The 20,194-nt window shown below is 38.6% G+C and overlaps 1 protein-coding gene across 2 annotated transcripts in view; it reads left to right on the forward strand.

Annotated features, from left to right (window-relative positions):
* The window catches only part of LARGE1 (LARGE xylosyl- and glucuronyltransferase 1), a 280,592-nt gene that overhangs the window by 214,052 nt on the left and 46,346 nt on the right, over positions 1 to 20,194 (forward strand). For both annotated transcript variants that reach the window (XM_085227448.1, XM_085227456.1), the window contains 2 exons: positions 3,526 to 3,630; positions 19,595 to 19,707. In XM_085227448.1, coding sequence (XP_085083574.1) covers positions 3,526 to 3,630; positions 19,595 to 19,707 — 218 coding nt within the window. The remainder of the gene's footprint in view (positions 1 to 3,525; positions 3,631 to 19,594; positions 19,708 to 20,194) is intronic.

A 20,194-nucleotide genomic window follows, 5' to 3' on the forward strand; every position in this document is an offset into this window, starting at 1 on the left:
GTGGCAAGGAGCATTGGTCTTTCCCCTCAGAAAGTCTGAATTCAGAGTGTAGTAGTATGATTGGAGGCAAGATGAGAATGGGGAAAGTTTCTGTTTGATGTTATGCATCACTTTGGCCTGTGCCTCATTTTGATAACCGTATGATGGATTTAACAAAACAAAATGACTGCTGATGCTCAGACTTGCTAGTCAGAGTGCTATAAAAAATACAGATACAAAAAAAAAAATCAGGTGATAATTTTGAATGAAATCTTTCTATTTGTTCAAAATTTGAAAGGGCACAACTTTATGATTTCGTGGAGGTTTTGGATGTTTTAAGCTTATAGAATGTGATAGATGGGATATATATTATACATCTGTATTATGTATCGCAATGGTAATATTGAAATGAGTGGGGCTGTACACTTAGAAGTGGTTATTTTGATATCCTTAGATCAAAATGGTTTGGCATCTCTTTCCAAGAATATATTTCTGAATTTCACTTTGTTTTACTGATCGAGAACAAAGAAAGGGTTTGGAGCCATCAACCAAACCATGCAACTAAAGTTCTATATTTCTGATCACTTCTGCCATAAGTCAGTCATAGAGATGTAAAGGGAAAAACACATATATTCTTCTTTGGCAGAGACAGCAACACTGTTCTAGGCTAGAGAAAATAGGGATATAACAAGACAAAATACTAAGTATTTTTTTATAACTTTCTACAAGCTCATCTGTTTCATCTGCCTGGTAGATCTTTAGACACCAGCAAGGTTAACAAGAGCCAGACAAGCAATATAACATCTGCCCTAGGACAGTACCTGAACATGTGTGGATTCCCAGACCAATGCAAAATCAAATTTAAAAGTGTTAGCTATCACATCTTATTTTGTATTTATAGAAAGCTAAAAGGGCATGTGCAGGCAGTTATTTCAGCTCAGTTGATGCAGCGTTAAGTGACGTTATCTGATCTGTGGATCTAAGCCCCAGAGCTCACATGATGTCAATTGCTGCCCTCATCCATGTGCCATATCAAACCTACAAGAATATTGAGAGCAGGATTTGTTGTGGCGCCTTCAAAAATAAAGGGGAATAGGGAAGGAAACTATAAAGCTACTATAAATATGTGTGAATGTAATCTCCTAAGTCTTTTCTCTTTATCTTATCATGAGAAATAATAACCAAGAAGTAAGTATTTCAGGGGTACATTGTCAGAACTGAGATTTTGAACTGGTAGGTGGGAAAGCAAAACCATTAACAAGCAGCAAGGTTTGTTCATTTCCTATTATTCATCAGTTTGAAGGCTGAGCTGTCTGACTGTTGGGAAATGCATGGGGCTAAAATAATGAAAGCAGATTGTTGCTCCCTGGTAAGGAAGTTCAGTATCTGCCACTTGCAAATGGAATTCTAGCATTTCTTTTGATGTTAATAGTGCTATCCTGCAAAGGATCTGTGGACTGCTGAGTTGTGAAATGTGCTGTTAGAATATAAGCAGGGTCACTCTCTTCCTACTAGCTGTTACAATCCATTGCAGCCCAGATGCACCTGCATTTTTTGTTTTTCTCGTCCTTTGCTAGCCATTATAGCTCCTTATTTTGCTTTATTCTACCTCAAATGTAAGGGAGTGGTTATAAAGATCATGCAACCTTCCAATGTGGTATCAACAAATGTTAGTTTAAACTGTGCCCTTAAGCCTTTTTTAGCTAAGATTTGTATGAATCAGTCGAGACCCCTTCCCTGTTTCTTTTCAGTATATGGCTCATGGGGCCTTACTTGTGTTCAGTGTGTTCTGTGTGTCCTACAGTTGAGATGCAGCAGTTTATTTGTATAGAGAAAGAATATATCTTCTATGCATAAGTTGCTTTGGATGTATCTATCTCTAATTTGTAATTCAGCTCATTCTCTTACACATTGCACTCTGTTAGTATTACCAGTTTTAAGTAGCACCAGTGGGGTGAGAATGTATGGTATTCTTTATCTTCTCCCCTAGACTTTCTACTTCCTTAAAAAACTCATGAAGGAGCTTAATGTGAAAAACAAAATATGAAATATGCACTGCAAAACGAGAGACAGCATCAGAAAATGAGGGCTGGTATGTTATGAGTAGGATAGAGGAGGTTGATCCTGAACAGTGGTATAGAGTGAGCCTGGTAATCTCTCAAGGTTATTTCTAGATTGATTTCCGTTCACTCCTTGAAGGCTTTTGTAATGTGCAGTTTTCATTTATTTGTTATATGCACTGGCCACTCACTGCTGCTCACCCTCTGAAACAGAATTTGAGACTTGAGGCTTACTGACGTTCTACTGCGTTAGGTACCACAGGAGACTATCTCAGTCATCTGGCCTACACCAATGTCTTCCTAGCTGATTATAAAATTGAGTCTATCTGTATGCCTTTCTTCTCAACCCAGTCGTGTCTTGGACCATACTGATTTTTTTATGGTGCAGCTATGGTCCCACATAGCCAGCATAGGTTGGTTGGTAAGTTGCTGCTTTCAACGTGCTGCTGTGACCATGCACTCAGTTATGTGAGCATAGCTGGGATTTGAAAATGTGCTTTCAGACGATGTTTAATTGCTCTCTAAAAAGGTTGCAAAACCATCTTCAGTCTTAGTCATGGTCCCCTCACCAATATACCATTCCCCTTCCTTCCTTCCTTTAACTAGATCCAAATGCAGTCTCCCCCTTCCCTCTGTCCTCCATCACCAGAGCATCATTTCAATCACTTGTCTTATTTACATTTTATGCAGCACATTTCAGAATAGATAATTAAGTCCTTATCTATACAAACATTCACTTTTCAGTTGATTTTTAAGCAGTGCAAACCTTCTAGACACATTTGATTTAAAGCACGTTTTACCCTAGCTGAAGCCAGCTGCTAATCAATGTAAGCTGAACCAAAATAAGTCCATTTAAAACCGAAATCATAATTCTTATGCAGTATTCCACATAGGCTTACCTAAATGACTTTTAAATTAATCTCTTAAATTAAAGCAGTGCAACTTACGTAGGTAAACCCTTAGAATCCAGTTTTTTCCTGAGCTAAAGGAATCTCTTTTGTGACTGAAAAAAAAACCACCCTGGAATGAGGCAGGGAGAGCCTGGGAAGAGAGTAATTTGTTATAGTGAGCCTTGTTCTTCTATTATGTTATCTCCATCGGAGTATAAACAGATCTTCATTTTAGATGATCGTTTTACCAACACTTACTTCTCACTAGGAGGATTCTCCATCATTGTGTTCCAGAATCAAGCAGCATTCATATTTGTCTGGGTGATATATTTTTGTCAGCATGACAAAGGTTCCCACAGTGTTTAATTACTCAGACTAGCCAGGGGAGAAGGAAAGAAATGAGCCGTGCTGAGTTTGCTGTGCCAGGATTGCTTTCTGTTATATAAGCAGGCATCTTCCTAATGCATGAAAGGAAGGCAGCTTCAGAACTGCTGTCTGCTGTTGCCACTGCCTGTTCCTCTTCAGATTTTGTGTGTGCTTTCCATTGGCTGAGTGACTTTTGTCTAATGATCCCCTTGCAATGTGCTCATTTCCAGGGCAGCAGGTTCTTGGCTTAGTGGAGAACCAGAGTGACTGGTATTTGGGCAACCTTTGGAAGAACCATCGACCCTGGCCAGCGCTTGGGAGGGGCTACAACACAGGTACTCCCTGAGGGTTTTCTTTGAGTTAACATTTGCATTGCACGTGGAATCAGACCCCTGGTGCAGAGTATGAGGTGCAGTAACTCACATCTCCTTTCATAACCTACTACAAGATTTGCCATTTAAAGCAGTAAAAATGATGCAGTGTGGTGCATTTTGGAGTTTCTGCTCGTGTGCTACTCTGAGGGGAATATGTTCCCTCTCTAAATGATCTTGAGGGATATTGTATGGCATACTTGGGGAAAGGACAGCCTTTCAGCTGTCTGACACATCCTCAGCACTTCTGCAACATTTCTGTCTGTGATGAAACATATATAGTTGCAGCAAGACAGAAAGAACAGGAATGAGGCCTCGTGTTCTGTAGAGAGGTAAATGGTATCACAAAATGTCAACCCAATAAAGATATAACTCCTGCAGGATGGCAACAGGGTCATAATTGTCCTAATAAAATGCAAACTACTGGCCATCAATTTCTGGTGCCGTGAGAAAGGAATAAAGGCACTAGATCAGAGAATGTATTAGGTTACAAGAGACAGGTCTTCTCACTGATTTGTGTTTGGTATGTGAGAAAACATACCAGGTGCATAAAGAACACACACTTACATCTAAATCATTTTGATGCTAGGCTTTACGTGCTGTTGCAGAGAGTTAGGTCCCCCCTCTATTTGTAATAAAAGGGCAGAACAGATGGTGAAGCCTCTGTTTAGAAAAGATGAGTCCATTTAAATATCCATGCACTATCAGAAAATGATTTACCATAATAGTGGTTTTGCTTTGCAGAAATATATTGGATTGAATTAAACAGACTTACTAGAAAAAGGATTGCATGCAGTTGTAGCTGGGTCATCTGTATTTTTGTAATCGTTTGTATATTTGAGGGAATCATGCCTGTTTTTGTGAATTGGTATTTCAGCCTCTGCAAGGCATCTCTCTTCAGTGAAAATGTTCAAGCGTAGCCTGACAGAACATGGGCTGATAGGGATATAAGATTTTGGCAGAAGTTGTTTGTTTCCTGGTTCTTTGCTTGCCAGAGCAGACTGCATACGTGAAGGTTTGGTCTGCTCCCACCCTCCAAACACGAGACAGAACTAAATTTCATGAATTCGTCCTGGAGTCTGAAAGCTTCTGTTGTACAGAACCAAACTAGTCAATGTCAAATGTTCAGTGTTACACCACAAAGCAATATGTTTTGCTCTACCAAGAGATGACCACCTTATATAGCTCCTCTCTTTCTGCTGCATTTTCACTTTCTCCTTTCTGCCATTTTAATGCTGTCCAAGAGAAATGTGGCACATCCATATAACGTTAGACTGAGCCAAGAGATGTATGCTATGTAGTATCTGAAATGCAGTTATTCAAATATAAATGCTGAAAAGCTTTAGGTTTAAGTTACTAATCTAAATGCTTTACCAAATGTCAGTGTATCACACAGTACTCCCTCTAGAAGCAAAAATAGCTGAATGTTGGTAGCCTTTCACACACACTGTGTGTGTTAATTTGCAGTGTTTGTAAATACAGAGTTACCAGGCCAAAGGTAAATGATTTTAGACTGCTTGCAGTTTTGTTCTCCAGACAATTCACATGTAGTTGTATAATTGACAGGTGACTGTAATAAGTGGAATGACATTTTTTCAAGTACATGGAACAAGAGGTCACTGAGGGAAACAGTGCGATGTATGAGAGATAGCAAGTGGTGTTACTGACAGAATCAGCATCATTTACTATAATTTTTTTTTAATTGAATTCATTTTTTGCCTCAGTAATCTAGCAGATATTAGAGGTATAAATCTCTCAGGGTAGAAGAAAAAGAAACTAGAGCTTGTTTGATGTGTTCAGCAAATGAAAATAATTGACACTGAAGACAGCACTGTGGCCAGGAGTATTCAGAAAGCTAAAGGGAGGTGTGTAAAGAGAGTCAATAACTCTAAGCAAAATACTCGAAAAAGACAGTGGGTTTGATGGAGATGACTTAGATACACAGGTGTGCAGAGTCATGCTTGTGAACAGTGAAAAGGCCTCCAAAACATGGAACATTTAATGAGCTAAGTGGAGGTGGATGAGAGGGAAGCCATCCGATGGACTTTGTTCTTGTGAGAATATTTGTTACAGTTTGAAGGAAAAGACACATTTGTTGCAGGATCATCTCTCATAGTCAGAATTCTTCCACTGCTTCCTCCCTATTCCTAAAGCAAATAGTTTATCACTTACTTCTACTTTTCTACGCTGAAGCCACTCTGGCCAATATACAGACTAGGAGTCCCAGAAGGCAGGTACATTAAAGCTAAAGGTGTTTTTGTTCCTTCTCTACCACCTCTTTAAACCCGGTAAACGTTTGCATTCTCCTGTTCCTCTGTTCCCAAGCCGGATCTCCAGACACCCAATACAGATTTTCAAGGAAAGATTTTTGATTGGTTGGTTTTTATTATTGTTTCACATTTGCACATTTACTTCAGTCCATGATAATGCTGTCTTAGAAAAAAACAGACCAATCTCAAAAGTCGATTCAGACACAACCAAATTTGTGTTTAAAATGTTTTTATTTAGACTCATCCTTTATCTGAGATAGCATTCACTTCCTTGGGCCATTTTGAAATCACAGACTCATAGTATCATTAAGGTTAGAAAAAGACCTCTAAGATCACCTGATCCAACCGGCAGCCCATCCCCACCATGCCCACTGACCACGTCCTCAGTGCCACATCCACACGGATCTGGAACACCTCCAGGGACGCTGACTACACCACCTCCCTGGGCGGTCTGTGCCACTGCAGCACTGCCCTTTCTGAGAAGAATTTTTTCCTAATACCCAGCCTGAACCTCCCTTGGTGCAACTTGAGGCCATTACCTCTCATCCTATTGCTGTTACCTGGCAGAAGAGGCCAACCCCCACCTCACTACAATCTCCTTTCAGGTCACTGTAGAAGCAATAAGGTCTCCCCTGCGCCAGACTGAACAATCCAAGTTCTTCCCAGCCACTCCCCATAAGACTTGTGCTCCAGATCTTTTAAATACTCTTCCTTCTGTACCACAAAATGCAGACTTTTTCCTATACTTCATTGATCGAAACTCAGTTATCTACTTAATCAAATATGTTTTATATGTTGTCCACTCTATTTTGTTGACTACACTGAAATTAACTGTTGCAGTAAGATTATTCATACATTAGTTAAATCGAACTCTTCACATAATCTGTGTTGTCGTTCATTGACTATAGTGTGCTTCTAGTAGTATTGCCTAAGCTGCAGGAGGATTTTTCTCTTTACAGATGTTAAGCTGACAGCTCCAGAATTACTCTGTATGGCTTGATGTTCGTTTCTGGAGTAGCAGTCATCTTAGTCCTCAGAAAAATACCTTGTCAAAGAAATTCTCAACATAAAAGCTTTTAGTGCTTTGTCTGCATTATACTTTCCATCATGAGGGGAGCATAGCTTTTAATAGCAGTTTCTTGGAACTCCGTTGTCATGATTTCAGGCCGCTTCCCCAGCTGGCATACATCACCCCTTGGCTTCCCTGCCTCTCTGCAGCAGGGCCAATTTACAGCAGCTGAGAATCGCACCCTGAGCCTCTCAGATGGAAAGAGTGGATCAGACTAAATTGCATGAGGCAGTGTATTCAGGGCAGTTTTCAAGACCTGTGAGAATTTAGTCTCTTGACAAAAAACGTCCACTGTTATTGAGATAGCTCAGAATTCATTCTTTATCATGCCACAGCATGAGAACCATTTCTCAGAGTGACCCTTTCATCTCTGGGTTTGTTGAGTTCTTATTGAAATAGACACAATGAAAATTAGTGCCAAAACAGAACAGGATGAACAGCAGTAAACTGAGGAAAGGACGAGCACCTAAAAGGCTGGGATAGGGCTGTGGGGAGAGGTTGTCAGAAAAGCTAAAGAGCCTCAGGCTCAATCTCTTTTCTGTGTTATTGTTTCAGTTATCACTGGAAATGTAGCGCTGCTGCTTTTGCTGCAGATTTCAAATCTGAAGTTTCTTCTTGCTTTCTGTCTCAGAGCCGGAAAATCTCATCTTGTACGAATCATTAACTGATTAGGGACATCACTTCCTAGGAATGTGAGCGACTTTATCCTGAGACAGCCCAATTCTGAAATCAGGGTGCCAGGAAGTTTTTGCAGAATCTTTAGCCCAAGGGATTTCAGACTCCTGAACCACAGAAGCCCATCCTAAAGATTTGAGGCTTGTCTAAGTACGTTGCCTCGGTGGAACTGTGAGGTGCTGTAAGGAGGAGTCTTACAGCTTGAGCTGAAGATAGCTCCCACGCTGAGGGATGTCACATTACCAGATTTGTGGATTGAGAACAGAAGGCAATGGCTAGCACCTAACAATTACCTTGCCTACATGTGCATCGTGCATTATTGCTTCCATGTTTGTAATGACTGGAAGAAAGCTAGAATGAATCTTTCCTTAAGTGTTAGCCTGAAGAAAGGACGTATGAAGGATGAATTGCAAGTGGAAGCATATGTTATATCATTTTTGCATAATACTTAACAACTATAGAGAATAAAGGCAAGTGTAGGGCAAATTGTTTATATAAGACTAGATGAGATCACATCTAACACTGCTTTTTGATGATACTGTGCATCTTCAGTGCAGAAAGCAAACGAGTAATAAAGCAATGCAAAGCAGGCGTGAGGAGAGTCATGGCAGTCTGTGAACCTGGGCCGGAAATGCAGTAACTGCTTTCATCTGAGTACCCTTCTACTCATGGCAGTATAATAATGGATCTGATCCTAGAAATTGCTGAGCGCTTTCAATTAATTAAGCATTTCTTTTTTATTTTTTCCAAAAACCCTCACTGTTAATGCTTAAGTAGTTATTTTTGTCTAATTCTGGCTAGCCAGAATTTTATAGTTCTATACCAGGATGTCAGAATTCTGTGAGAACCACATGGATATGGCATTGATTTGCTAATTATGTTCCATAAATTCTGACTAAAATTAGTTCTTTTCTCCATGTGGTACAGACAGAAATGTAGTGGTTGTTTAAGGGATGAGATTTTTCCAAATTGTCTTAGTGAACAAGTCAAGAGAACTCACGGGTTGTTGAAATTTTAAGTTATTGCCATCAGGACCTGACTTAGATGAGCCATGCTCTCTCTAAAGCCATTACATTATTCCTACTTCCCATTACCATGCCTTGTACCAGTAATTCAGGAACTGATTTAATTAGATTTGATTCTAAATACAGAAACCTTTAAAAACAGATGCAAAATACATTTTTATGTTAAAAAGAAAAAAGAAAAAAAGGAAAAAATAATTCCAACAACAGAGTCAAGGCAAAAAAGGTAGCACTCTCATCACCTAGTCAGATTCAAACTGTATCAGTTTTTTTATTAGATTATTTCTTCTTTAAGATATTGTGAGTTCATTCAGTAAGCGCTGTTATCAGTACAAAGCATACTTGTATGCATATGCTTCATAATGCACAAAAATGTATTTGATGTACAGTATCAAACACATTATTATACACGTAGTAGTTTAGGAAGTGACAACATACTGTTGCTGCTAGGTGCGAGAGGAAATCTCGTCTGTTTCTGTCAATGATGGGAATCTAAAATGATAATTCAGATTTTGAAGACAACATCCTGATTGCTGTTGTCTATATAGTCTGTAGCTTAGATTTAAAAATAAGCTATCTAAAAGCTGACTACCTTCAAAGAATAGCTTGTTTTTCAGTCTAACAGTTTCCAAAGCATGTGATATACTGAGAACTTGTTTACAGCATGCTTGACATTTCTGAAACATGGGTCAATATGTATTTGATTTTGAAAATGGTGTCTCTTGTTTGAAAGGCCTATCCACGTAATAATGGCGTTGCTGTGATTGAATTAGTCTTCTGTTCATTACATTCCCTGAGATACATTCTCTGCTTCTTGGCAATTGAATCTATCAGGCCTTTTTTAAAAACACTTTTGTTTGAAACAGTGACAAGTTTAATCTCCTAAGAAACCTATGCTAAAGAAACGACAGCATTCAATCTATACCAGATTCTAGTTTCCATTATGCTGAAGTAAATAAAACGTATATACTTTTAGTTGATTAAATGATCTAAGGTTGGACCTTTTTACTGATCTCACTCAAATTCATAATGTATATTTCTGTGTAAGGTACGTAAATATATATATGTACTATCACAAACTAATTCATTTAAGGAATATTTTTGAAACATGGTACTTCTAGCTTGATAGGGACAATTCTTTATGTGAACGCAAATAGACTGATGAGCAAGTATGTTGTCCAGGATTCTGAAATGCCCTGTCTTTATTGTAGAGAGACCATCATTAGCTGATGAAATTTAAATGTAGGATCTGCACATAAAAGCTTAGTAGAGGAGCATAAACTAAGAACAAAGTCTTCTATTACGTAGTGGGAGAACCCCATACAGATGCATAGTATTAGTAAAACCAGTACTTTTCTTCTGAAGTGCAAGTTCACTTTCTCATAAAGTTGTGTAAAGACTGTTCTTTTCTCTAGATACAGAAACAGAGGTTTTAGCTAGAGGCATTACAGTTGGACTCCATCTTTGGATTCTTAATGGGTAGTGTGGTGCTTGTCACAGAAAGTAGCAGGGTAACTAAGATGTCTTTCTATGCTCGTGTATAGAGAGTGCCAACAAAAAAACAGTAGAATGTGGTTGGAGTCAGATCACTCTATTAGTGGCCACAGGCTACAGAAATTGCTATGCTTTAACCATTTTAGCGATTAAGCAAGCTAGCTCCAGGACAAATCCATACTTTAAAAAAAAATCTTCAGTATGTGAGGAAATCAAGCGACTTTATTTGCAGATGTTCCAAGGAAAAAAAGAGTGCAAAACTGAGTTAACAGTAAGATTTTAGAAGCATCAGATCATTTGTTTCTTTCCATCCTTGTCCTTCTTCTGTCTCCATGTTCAGCCACATTTTGGCTTTAATTTTTCTTGCTTTAGGTCCTCAACCGTCTCTCTTCCACCTGTCTTTGTTAAGGCAGGCTTGGGGGAGGATGGGAGCACTGCAATACACTGTGCAAACAGATTGTTCTCAAGGCTTTAGCAGAGGTGATGAAAAGAGAAGCTTTCCCAAATAGGATCGTAGAATCACAGGCAATTGGATCCTTTGCCGCAAGGTCTCACTACTGGCTCTTGTTCTACTTGTTATCCAGCAGGACTCCTGGGACTCCTGGAGTTTCTATCCTCTTAGCCCATAGCCCGTGCTATCCATTCAGGAAGAATCCTGTACAGGATGTTTTTTGTTAAACTATATGAAATTTAGCTTAGGCTTTATGCACTGCCTGTCAAGGTCCCTCTGAATACCAGCCCTGTTTCCAGGGTATTAACCACTGCCTCCAATTTGGTATCATGTGTGAATTTGCTTAAGATGCATTTGGTCTCATCTCCAGCTCATTAATTAATGTGTTAAACAATTATCAGGTACAGTATCAACTCTTGTGAAATACTACTTGCAACTGGTCATCACCTGAATGTTTTATTGCTGAACACAAGCCTTTAGGCTTGGAGTTCCAGTTAATTTTTACTCAGCTCATAGTCTGGCTATCTGAACCATACTTCACCACTTCGGGTATGTTAAAAAGCTCTGCATTCATTTTCTTTTGAAACTAATGCATTGCTGTACTTCTGTTGTGAACCTAATCCTGTCTCTCTTCTGTTGGAATTGAAGTGATAGGACAAGAAAAATGAACTGCAGCTGACCTTTAGGTGAAATCATTGCATTAAAGTACATTGTGTTTCCTCTTTTTCCTCTGGTTAATCTTAGCAGCATGTTCATTCTGTGCTGCTGCCTTCCTTCCCCTAATCCAGTTCTTAGGGCATTTTATTTATCCCGAATCTAATCCAGTCAATAAAATGTCCATTAAGAGAAAAAATATGATTGCTTTTGAATGCAAAATCCCAAATTCGTTGTCATCTAACTGAATGAATAACTAAGAGGCTGTTCAGGCCAAGAGCCACATTTCTACCCCCTGCTCAGAACACCTGACCAAGGATAGAGTGAACTGTTGACCATGAAAGGTTGAAAGTGGTTCTTAGTCATTGTACCCATCCCTATAATTAGGCTTGTGGACTGTTGTTAGTATTAGAAGCCAACCAAGATAATTATCACTTGTGCAGGGTACATTTTTCCTCTTTGCATAGCCCAAAGCAGAAACACTGTAAAATTTTTGACATTTCAACCAGTGTTAAATATGATGCTTTGGAGAGGTACCTCATATACCCTTTAAAGGTAGATGATTTATTGGTGGGCAGTCCTAGATTTGCTTTGGAAGATGTTCTTGCTTTCATCAGAAAAAAACATTTGCAAATATCTTCAGTTTTTAGTCATGGAAATAAACTTTCTGTGTGATTCCATTTTCCAAATATATCTACACATAATTGTAATGCTCACTCTCACTTTTTTGTTTTGATGTAATGGCACGTAGAGTCACACTTAGAAAAAAATGGAAGATACATGAAAATCAATCCAGGATGGATAATCAGCTGAACATTAGCTTCAGGTGTAATAGAGTTGTCAAAATACTTGTTGTGAACTCTGAACAGGGACATTTCAAGTGCAAGTACAAGATTTTTATTTTTTTTTTAATTTAGCACAGGCTTTTTCTTCTTACATACTGAATGTCTGCACTGCCAGGTAATTTAGCTCCTTAGTTGACTCTTCAGTCTTGTCTTTCTGATCATCTGCAGGGTACAGAAGTTAGTTGGCAGACTGTGTCTCTTAGGTACCAACCTGGCTTCCTTCAGGAAAAAAATAAATACTGAGTATAATTTGGTTCTAGTTCACTCCAGTGAATATTTTTGGCAGATTGAATGGATAGGTTGAATGGATACACTGTGTTTGACTCTTGTTTCTAGTCCATCAACACTGCATCAGAAGACTTCACGCTAATACTCCCACATGCCCTGGTGCCACATTCACCGATCCATATAACAGAGACCCTCGGTTCCATGCTAAAAACTCCAATTTAGAAAACTGTAACACGGTTCTCACATTATGTAGGACACTGGAAAATGCAGACACAAAGTAACAGTTGTGTCTAAGAGCTGAAGGGACGGGAACTAGATCTTTAAAGACAAGGTTATATGAGTGTAGCCAGCTTGCTCTGAAAAGACCTTGACTCCTTGACATTGTGTGTGCATACACTCCATAGTTCTTGACCTGGGTGCTAGGAACCACTTCTTGAAGTCAATATATTTTAAAATGTAGATTCAGCCACTTGTCCCAGCCTAATCCCCACAAGTCAAAGAGGGGCACTTACAAATTAACAAAGTTCAAAGTAAATTTTGGAAAACTTATGGCTCCAGGAGCTCATTTGGGAGAGAGTCAACGGATAGCTGTATCGTAACTTACTAGTGCCTGCAGGAAAAAACGACATTTGTTAATACAGGGCTTGCTAATTCAGCACAGGTTCAGCAAGATCAAATGGCTGCAAGATTGAAGACATGTTCAAATTAGAAATCAAGGATGTATCTTTCATCAGGATAATTATGCACTGGAATAAGTTGTCATAGCTTGTGACGGATTATCCATTATTGGAAATTTTAAATCAAGACTGAATGCTTTTCTAGAAGTTATGTTCTAATTAAAGTACAAATTGATTATGAAAAATCCTATGGTCTCTGTTGTGTAATAGCTAAGAATTATCCTTTCCAACTTCATCACTGAAATATGTATTTAAAAAGGATTTTTTTTCCTCTTGATTGAAGTCACCTAAACACCTAAGCAAATGAAATCACAGGTAATCTGCAGTGTAAGAGCCTACTGCAATTTTAATATTGGAGAGAGGAAAAGTTCTTCATAACTTTGTAAAAATTTTCCACATTTCTCCCATGTAATTTTTTTTTTAGGTCTCAAAAATCAAAGTGCTTTACGTAATATGCATACCTGACCATCATTCTGTTAGTGTTAGCTTTTGGGACCTCCATCACAACCCCCTGATACGCAAAGAGATACACACTGAGTCGCTGTTAGGTGATTCTTCTGCATGGCAGTGATGTGAGATTCTTACATCCTTGGACAACTGTCCAGTGTTCCATTTAAATTGATTGCTGCCCTTGTGTGCAGCATACAGAAGCTGAAACCTCCCTCCCTTCTCCTTTTGCTCATCTGATATTAAAATGTATTAACTGAGATTTACAGCTTCTGGATTTTTTCTGAACAAAATCTGCCTCAGTCATTTTTTAAATTGAATTTAATGTGTGTATTATTATTATGGGTTGTTGTTTTGAAAGTTTCACTTTCAATACTTGTGCTGAGAAAACAAGGGCTATTGCATTCTGTCACCAAGCCCAGAGGGACACCCACTTTCCATTTCAAAACTGCTTCTCAACCCTGTTCTGTTTTCTGAGAGAAAAGTCCAAATTAGAGTCATTGTTTATTCTCAATTAACACGTTGTGTATCACTGCAAGTTTTTATTAGATGTGAAAGGCTTTCTTTGAGAAAAAGGTTGGTGCACGTAAGTGCTTATTAGGTTACGTGGTAGGGTACCATAAAATTGTGATAAGAATGAGAGCCCTTTGGTCATTCTGTGTTAAAAGATACAGACATAAACTGTGGTTTTATTATGGCTACTCAAATTATGAGCAGCAGTTAGATAAATTGTATAGAAAGTAACATAATCTGTTATTTCTACCTTAAGTAGTTAAGTAGTGATTTTCATCCACACAGAGACTTAAAATGAAGGTTTAGAAGCATGTGTAGTTACCATTATGGTGTCTATTTATGCTGAAATATGTGGAATTACAGCTTCAATTTCATTTTTAATCCCTAGCAGGTATAAACTTGTGTTTTTGTATTTATTCTTGATACTGTGAATGGAAAGCAGAGGCTACCAATCTGTGGTGTAGAGGATTGACCCAGTGTATTGCAAATATAGTTCTTAGCAAAACCAACAGTTTGGAGCTTAATCCAGCAAAGACTTAGTCATATTGGTAGCATTGCACCCTGTGGCCAGTTCCAACAATTTCAGGTACAGTAAACTGTAATTAAAAGAACAAGAGGTAATGGATTTAAGCTGCACCAGAGGAGATTCAGGCTGGATATTAGAAGAAATTTCTTCTCAGAAAGAATGGTTGCAGTGGCACAGGCTGCTCAGAGAGGTAGTGGATTCACCGTCCCTGGAGGTGTTCCAGAACCGTGTGGATGTGGCACTGAGGACATGGTCAGTGGGCATGGTGGGGGTGGGCTAAGAGTTGGACTGGGTGATCATAGTGCTCTTTTTTCTAACCTGAATGATTATAGGATTCTGTGATTCTACTTGTTAGTTTACTAAGGAATTGGCAGTTACAGCACTTCATATGGAATGGCAGAAATGCGAGCTTCTTCCTTACCACCTAAAGTTGAACTATGTGGTACCAAATGTATTTCATATTACGTGGCATCTTGCTGTTGTTTGTACTGCCTTAAATCTCTGGAATAGTTCATGTTGTAGTAAATTTTCATAATGTCAGCCCTATCTAACATTATTTCTTGAATAGTCTAAGTCTTAGTAGCTTGGTGTACTGTCTTTGGTATGCTAGTTAGAAGTTGTAAAATCCTAGTAATCATTCTAAAACTCACTGATGCTTTATATTTTAGAAGCAACAATGTACTGTTGTCTACTTGCTATCTAGATGGTTCACTATTTAGTCACAGTTGTGAGATGAATGTTAAAAGCATTACAGGCACAAACTGTGATGCTACTCACTCAATATGGCATTGCCTAAGCAGCTCACAGAAGTATCCTGTTCCACCTAAAAGAAATGGGCAAGGCAGTGCTCACAGATTTCTTAGTAGCTATAATCCTTTTCTCCCCACAACAGTATTTTCTCAGCCACTTTAAAATGGCCATTTTAATAAATTGGTTGCATTTGAAAGCTTGTGAAGTTTCACTGTAACCTCTATGAGTGATTCCGCTCTATCTTAAAACATTGTTTATTACTTCTTACTCTACTGTAAATTCCTTTGTGAATTTCAGGAAAAAAACATAGTCTGTGTTCCTGAAGCGAGAGGTGAGGCTGCTTGAGAGCACTCCAAGGGAAATTGCTGATGTTTCTGAAAACTTTCAATTTACTGTTTGGAAAAATAAAATGAAACATTTTGTCCTGGAGCAGATTAAGACACACACACACATACACACACACATACACACACGCACACAAAAGAAGCATGGAAGCACACAGGGAAACGGTTGCATGGTCATAGCATTGGAGAAACAAAAAAATTGATTCCAAGTAAATTAGGAAAGGACAGAAAAATCAGATGATACCAAAACTTTGGGTAAGCGCAAAGTAAAACATTCAATTTTCCATTCATTTCCAACAAGTTTTTTAAATTGTATTGCTATTGAAGGGAAGAATATTTTAAAATGAGTTGTTTCGCATGTGTACAAAATAAAAAATTGTAGTATTTCCAAAATGGCATGTTTCAATCTAAAGATATTCATGCAGATGTCTTGCCCTGTTGTGTCCACATCATTCACCAGATCCCCTTTTTCAGTTTAAGGTTGTTTGGTGTTTTTTTTTCTGTTGTGTGTCCTGAAAATACCTTTTCGAAGTAACTCCATTTTTTGTTTGCTTTAGCAATTCAGAATCTGTCATGTTTTGGTAGTTCAAACAAAATCTCATCAAGATGGGGAAGAAAATGTCATTCAAGTAAAAACTGAGCATGTAGATGTCTTTCCACATGTTTAGTGTTAGTGCATTTTTTTTCAAGAGCTCTTTGAGTCATTTGCACCTTTTTATATGCCTGAAGTATTTCCTCTTGATCAGGAATATGGGGTGTTCTGTGACCAATCAGTTTGTTTCATACTCATGAGACATTTGGTTTTCTCTTTCTGTGTGCTTGCTGCAAAGCTTTCCCTTTGTTTTTCTTAGGTAGGTTAGGGCAGGAGAATGCTGCACTCATCAAAAGATGTGAAGTCCCTCTGCCTGGGGCCAGATGTTCATAAAATATTCCTTTGATATTTTTTTTCCTCCTGTCTCTTCCCCCTAGTCCAGCAGCTGAGAGTAAGTCCCTTTTTCCCTTATGTTCAGCAGCACGTCAACTTGAATTTAGTCTGAGATTTCAGTCAATTTGACTCTCAGAGTAGGGGCTCCTGAGGCAAATATTTCCCTTTCCATGTTTCATGCACTTTGCCTGCACAGTAATTGCACAGATTGGAGATAGTTCATTTGCTACATTGCTTTTGGTAACAGAACAATATAGAAGTAAAACTGGTGTGTTCTGTTCTGAAGAAAAGGTACTTTTCCCTTTGCATGAACAATTTAAAAGTTTCCAGCACACCTGTTTTTTCCTTTCTATTGCACTTATTAATTTGTGTGAACAGTATGAAATTTCCTCTTCGGAAAATAATGATCTTATTCTCACTAATGCTAATGAGTAAATATCTAAACGTGCTACAAATATTCACCTGTAGTTACTTTTACAGCAGCAGTAAATTAGAATTCTACAGTGCAAGAAGCCCAGAACAGAGAGTGCACAAAGGTGTTACAGACAGACTTTCAGATGAATTAAAACAGAAATGACATCTAAATTAGTCTGGACAATGGACCATTTAAAGCTTGCGTATATTTTCAATAGCCCCAATTGCATTGTGATTTAATATATCATCTCTTAGATATATGCCGGTTTTCCACCCCATCTGCCTCTTTTTTTCTCAGCTGCTCCTGTGATAGCCGCTCAGGACAGCATAATCTCTTTAGCTGCAGCACCATTATCTGCTGCTGGAATAAGAGTGGAAGATTAATAAAAAAAAAAAAAAAATGGAGAATACTGCACGTATTAAAACACTTCCCCTTTTGCTCCCCAGATTGGTGACTGAAAGAAGTTGAGAAAAAAACTGTTAACAAGAGAGTGTTTTATTGTTCATAAAATACAAAAACTATTACACTAGAGTTAACTGAATCTTACAATTATTCTTTATTTTCCTTTGTTATATTTCACTGTTGAAACAAAGTTGGCAGTTTTTGCTAACTGGAAAAAATACACTGCCAGAGAGCAGCTTATCCCACTTAGTTTATTGCTGCAGTGCAAGGAGTCTGCTTCACACTGATCTGGAATTGCAGACAGTGCACAGTGGCTCTCCTAGAAACTAACTCATGCACACTGCACGTTCCAAATAGGCTTCAGTATGCTGGTGAGATGACAAACACACTGGCAGGAATGCATTACAGCATGTTCTGACAATATGTCCCTTTCCAATCCAACCGCTGGAAGTAGGAAGGTTGAATGAAGCTGAAAGGGGATCCCTCCAGTTGTTCCAGCACCTTTGGGAACCAGGTGGACTCAATAGGAAAAAGAACTAAAATAGACCACAAATTTCACTGCTAGAAGAGGTTTTCTTTTTGTTCGTAATAGTATCACTTTTACTATGAAAGAATTTGCCATGCCATAGTAACTGAAGACAGAAATGAACCAGAACCTCCTTTGTTCTGGTGCAGAATCATTCCATGTGTATTTGCTAATCTTTGTTTAGTCTAGTTTTTAAGGTCTGGAAGTGAAGTAATGCATTTTATGTGCCATTTTTAGGTTATTCCACCACAAAGGATTTATGAGATTTTTTTCCTAAATATTCAGACTACGTTTCCAGTCTCATTCTCATCACTTTTAGTTTTATCATCTTAGATTCCCTCGGGCAGCTTTTCCTAGTGCCTGCTTTTTGGCATTTCTTATTCTTCCGATTTTTATTTTATTTATTTATTTATTTATTTATTTATTTATTTATTTATTTATTTGAAGACCTCTGGTTACATCACTTGCAGATGTCGTTGCTGTTCTGTTCACTCCTTCTTTCCATTAATGAAGATGTGGAACAGCACAGGGCCTATCATTGCTCCTACTAGGTACTTCCTGTCAACCTGGTAGGCCACTGAACTCTTTGTCCATGGCCCTTCAGCTCATTCACCATGACAGTGCTCTTATCTAAGTCTTTCTGAATTAATTTTTCAAGTAAGATTTTATGAGGCTGTGTAGGAAATGTTTTGCTGATGCTTCAGTCCAGTCTCATGGCTTCTGCTGTTTTCCTATTTTTCACACAGGGGATTCTGTCCAAGGAAAAAACAACTGAACTAGCTCAAATGCATTTTGAGCTATCCGTTTTCCCCCTCCAGGTGTAACTTTGCAATCTGTAGCTCCTTGCTGCCTTAACAACAAACATTCTCAAAGGTTAGCTTGCAGTGTACATTGTTTACCACAATAAAGGCCAGATTTCACCCCACACACATTGAGTAAAATGTTGCATACGGGTGACAATTTTCTCTTTGCCTCAGCATAATCTTGGTTTCAGGCCAGGTAGGAACTCATTTAAGCAAAGGGATTTTGCAATATACAGATCTCTGGTCAGTGTGAAGATGGCAGAAATGAGCTCATACTAGATAAATCAGAATTTTCTCTACCTCCCCGGCAGGTGGTGATTTCACAGAATACCCTCTTAGAGCCTGTAGCTTCTCAGTCAAGTGGGGAGTATCACTTCTCACTGAAGGGACGTTCATTTCTTTTTTTCTTGTACAGTACTGTCTAATTCCCTTTGGAATGACAGAGCTAGCATGAAGTTAACGTCCATCAGTGAATCACCTATACAGGTTCATTTTGTCAGGAGTAACCCCAGTGCTAATTACATCATAATGAAATCAGGCTTTAGCAGTTAAGAAGACCGATAGAAATATGACATCCTTCTCTCATTCCTCGCACATTTCATTACTCTGGCTACTTTGTCTTCTAAAAGTCTGTGTAACCTAGCATTTCCTTGTACACCTTTTCTCTGCTGCCTCAAGGATTCAGGATAACTTTTCCTTAATTATGTATTGAAACATGAAGATTTTTTTTTAATTCTGTGTTGGTATAGAGTGAAGTCTGTAGTCTGCACAGATAGAACCCTGCTCTTGTCCTTGTTTCAACTGCCATGAGAAGCACATACATAGATGGGAATAGCTTTGACTAGAATATGGTATCCTGTCCTCTCTTGTTCTCTGCACTGTTTTCCTTCAGGGGTTATCTTGCTCCTTCTGGATAAGTTACGGAAGATGAAATGGGAGCAGATGTGGAGACTCACAGCTGAGAGGGAGTTAATGAGCATGCTGTCCACTTCACTGGCTGACCAGGTGAGTGGGGCATTGCAAAGTGGTGGTGTGACTATGGCTACTCCATGGGTTGTTGTTGAAGGTATAAAGGGGACAGGAGATGAGGTATGGGAAAACGAGAGAAAAATATTGTGCCTGCAGTCACCATTTGTTGAATGATTGTTCCGAGGAAAATGTGGAGGAGAAGAATAGAGATTTACTCATAAGGTTTCTCATACCATAGTGACATTTTTACCTCCTGTGCACCGATGATTCATAAGATAGACAATTGGAGTTTTCAAGCTTTAATTTTCCTTTCTTCTTTCTTTGACGTAAAACCCTCCAGACATTAGAAGTCCAGACACACTATGTCTTTTCCTACTGGTTTTGTCTAAGCAGATTGTAGTTTTGATAGTCTCTAGATATTTCTTTACTGTTTCTGGCGGAGGAGTCCCATAGGTCTTTAGTATACTCCTGGCCATAACACCCCTGTGAAGAAAAAAGTGCTGCTGTCACCCTGCCATAAATG

The sequence above is a fragment of the Meleagris gallopavo genome, chromosome 1, assembly GCF_905368555.1.
Source record: "Meleagris gallopavo chromosome 1, MGAL_WU_HG_1.1, whole genome shotgun sequence".
Classification (NCBI taxonomy): Eukaryota; Metazoa; Chordata; class Aves; order Galliformes; family Phasianidae; genus Meleagris; species Meleagris gallopavo.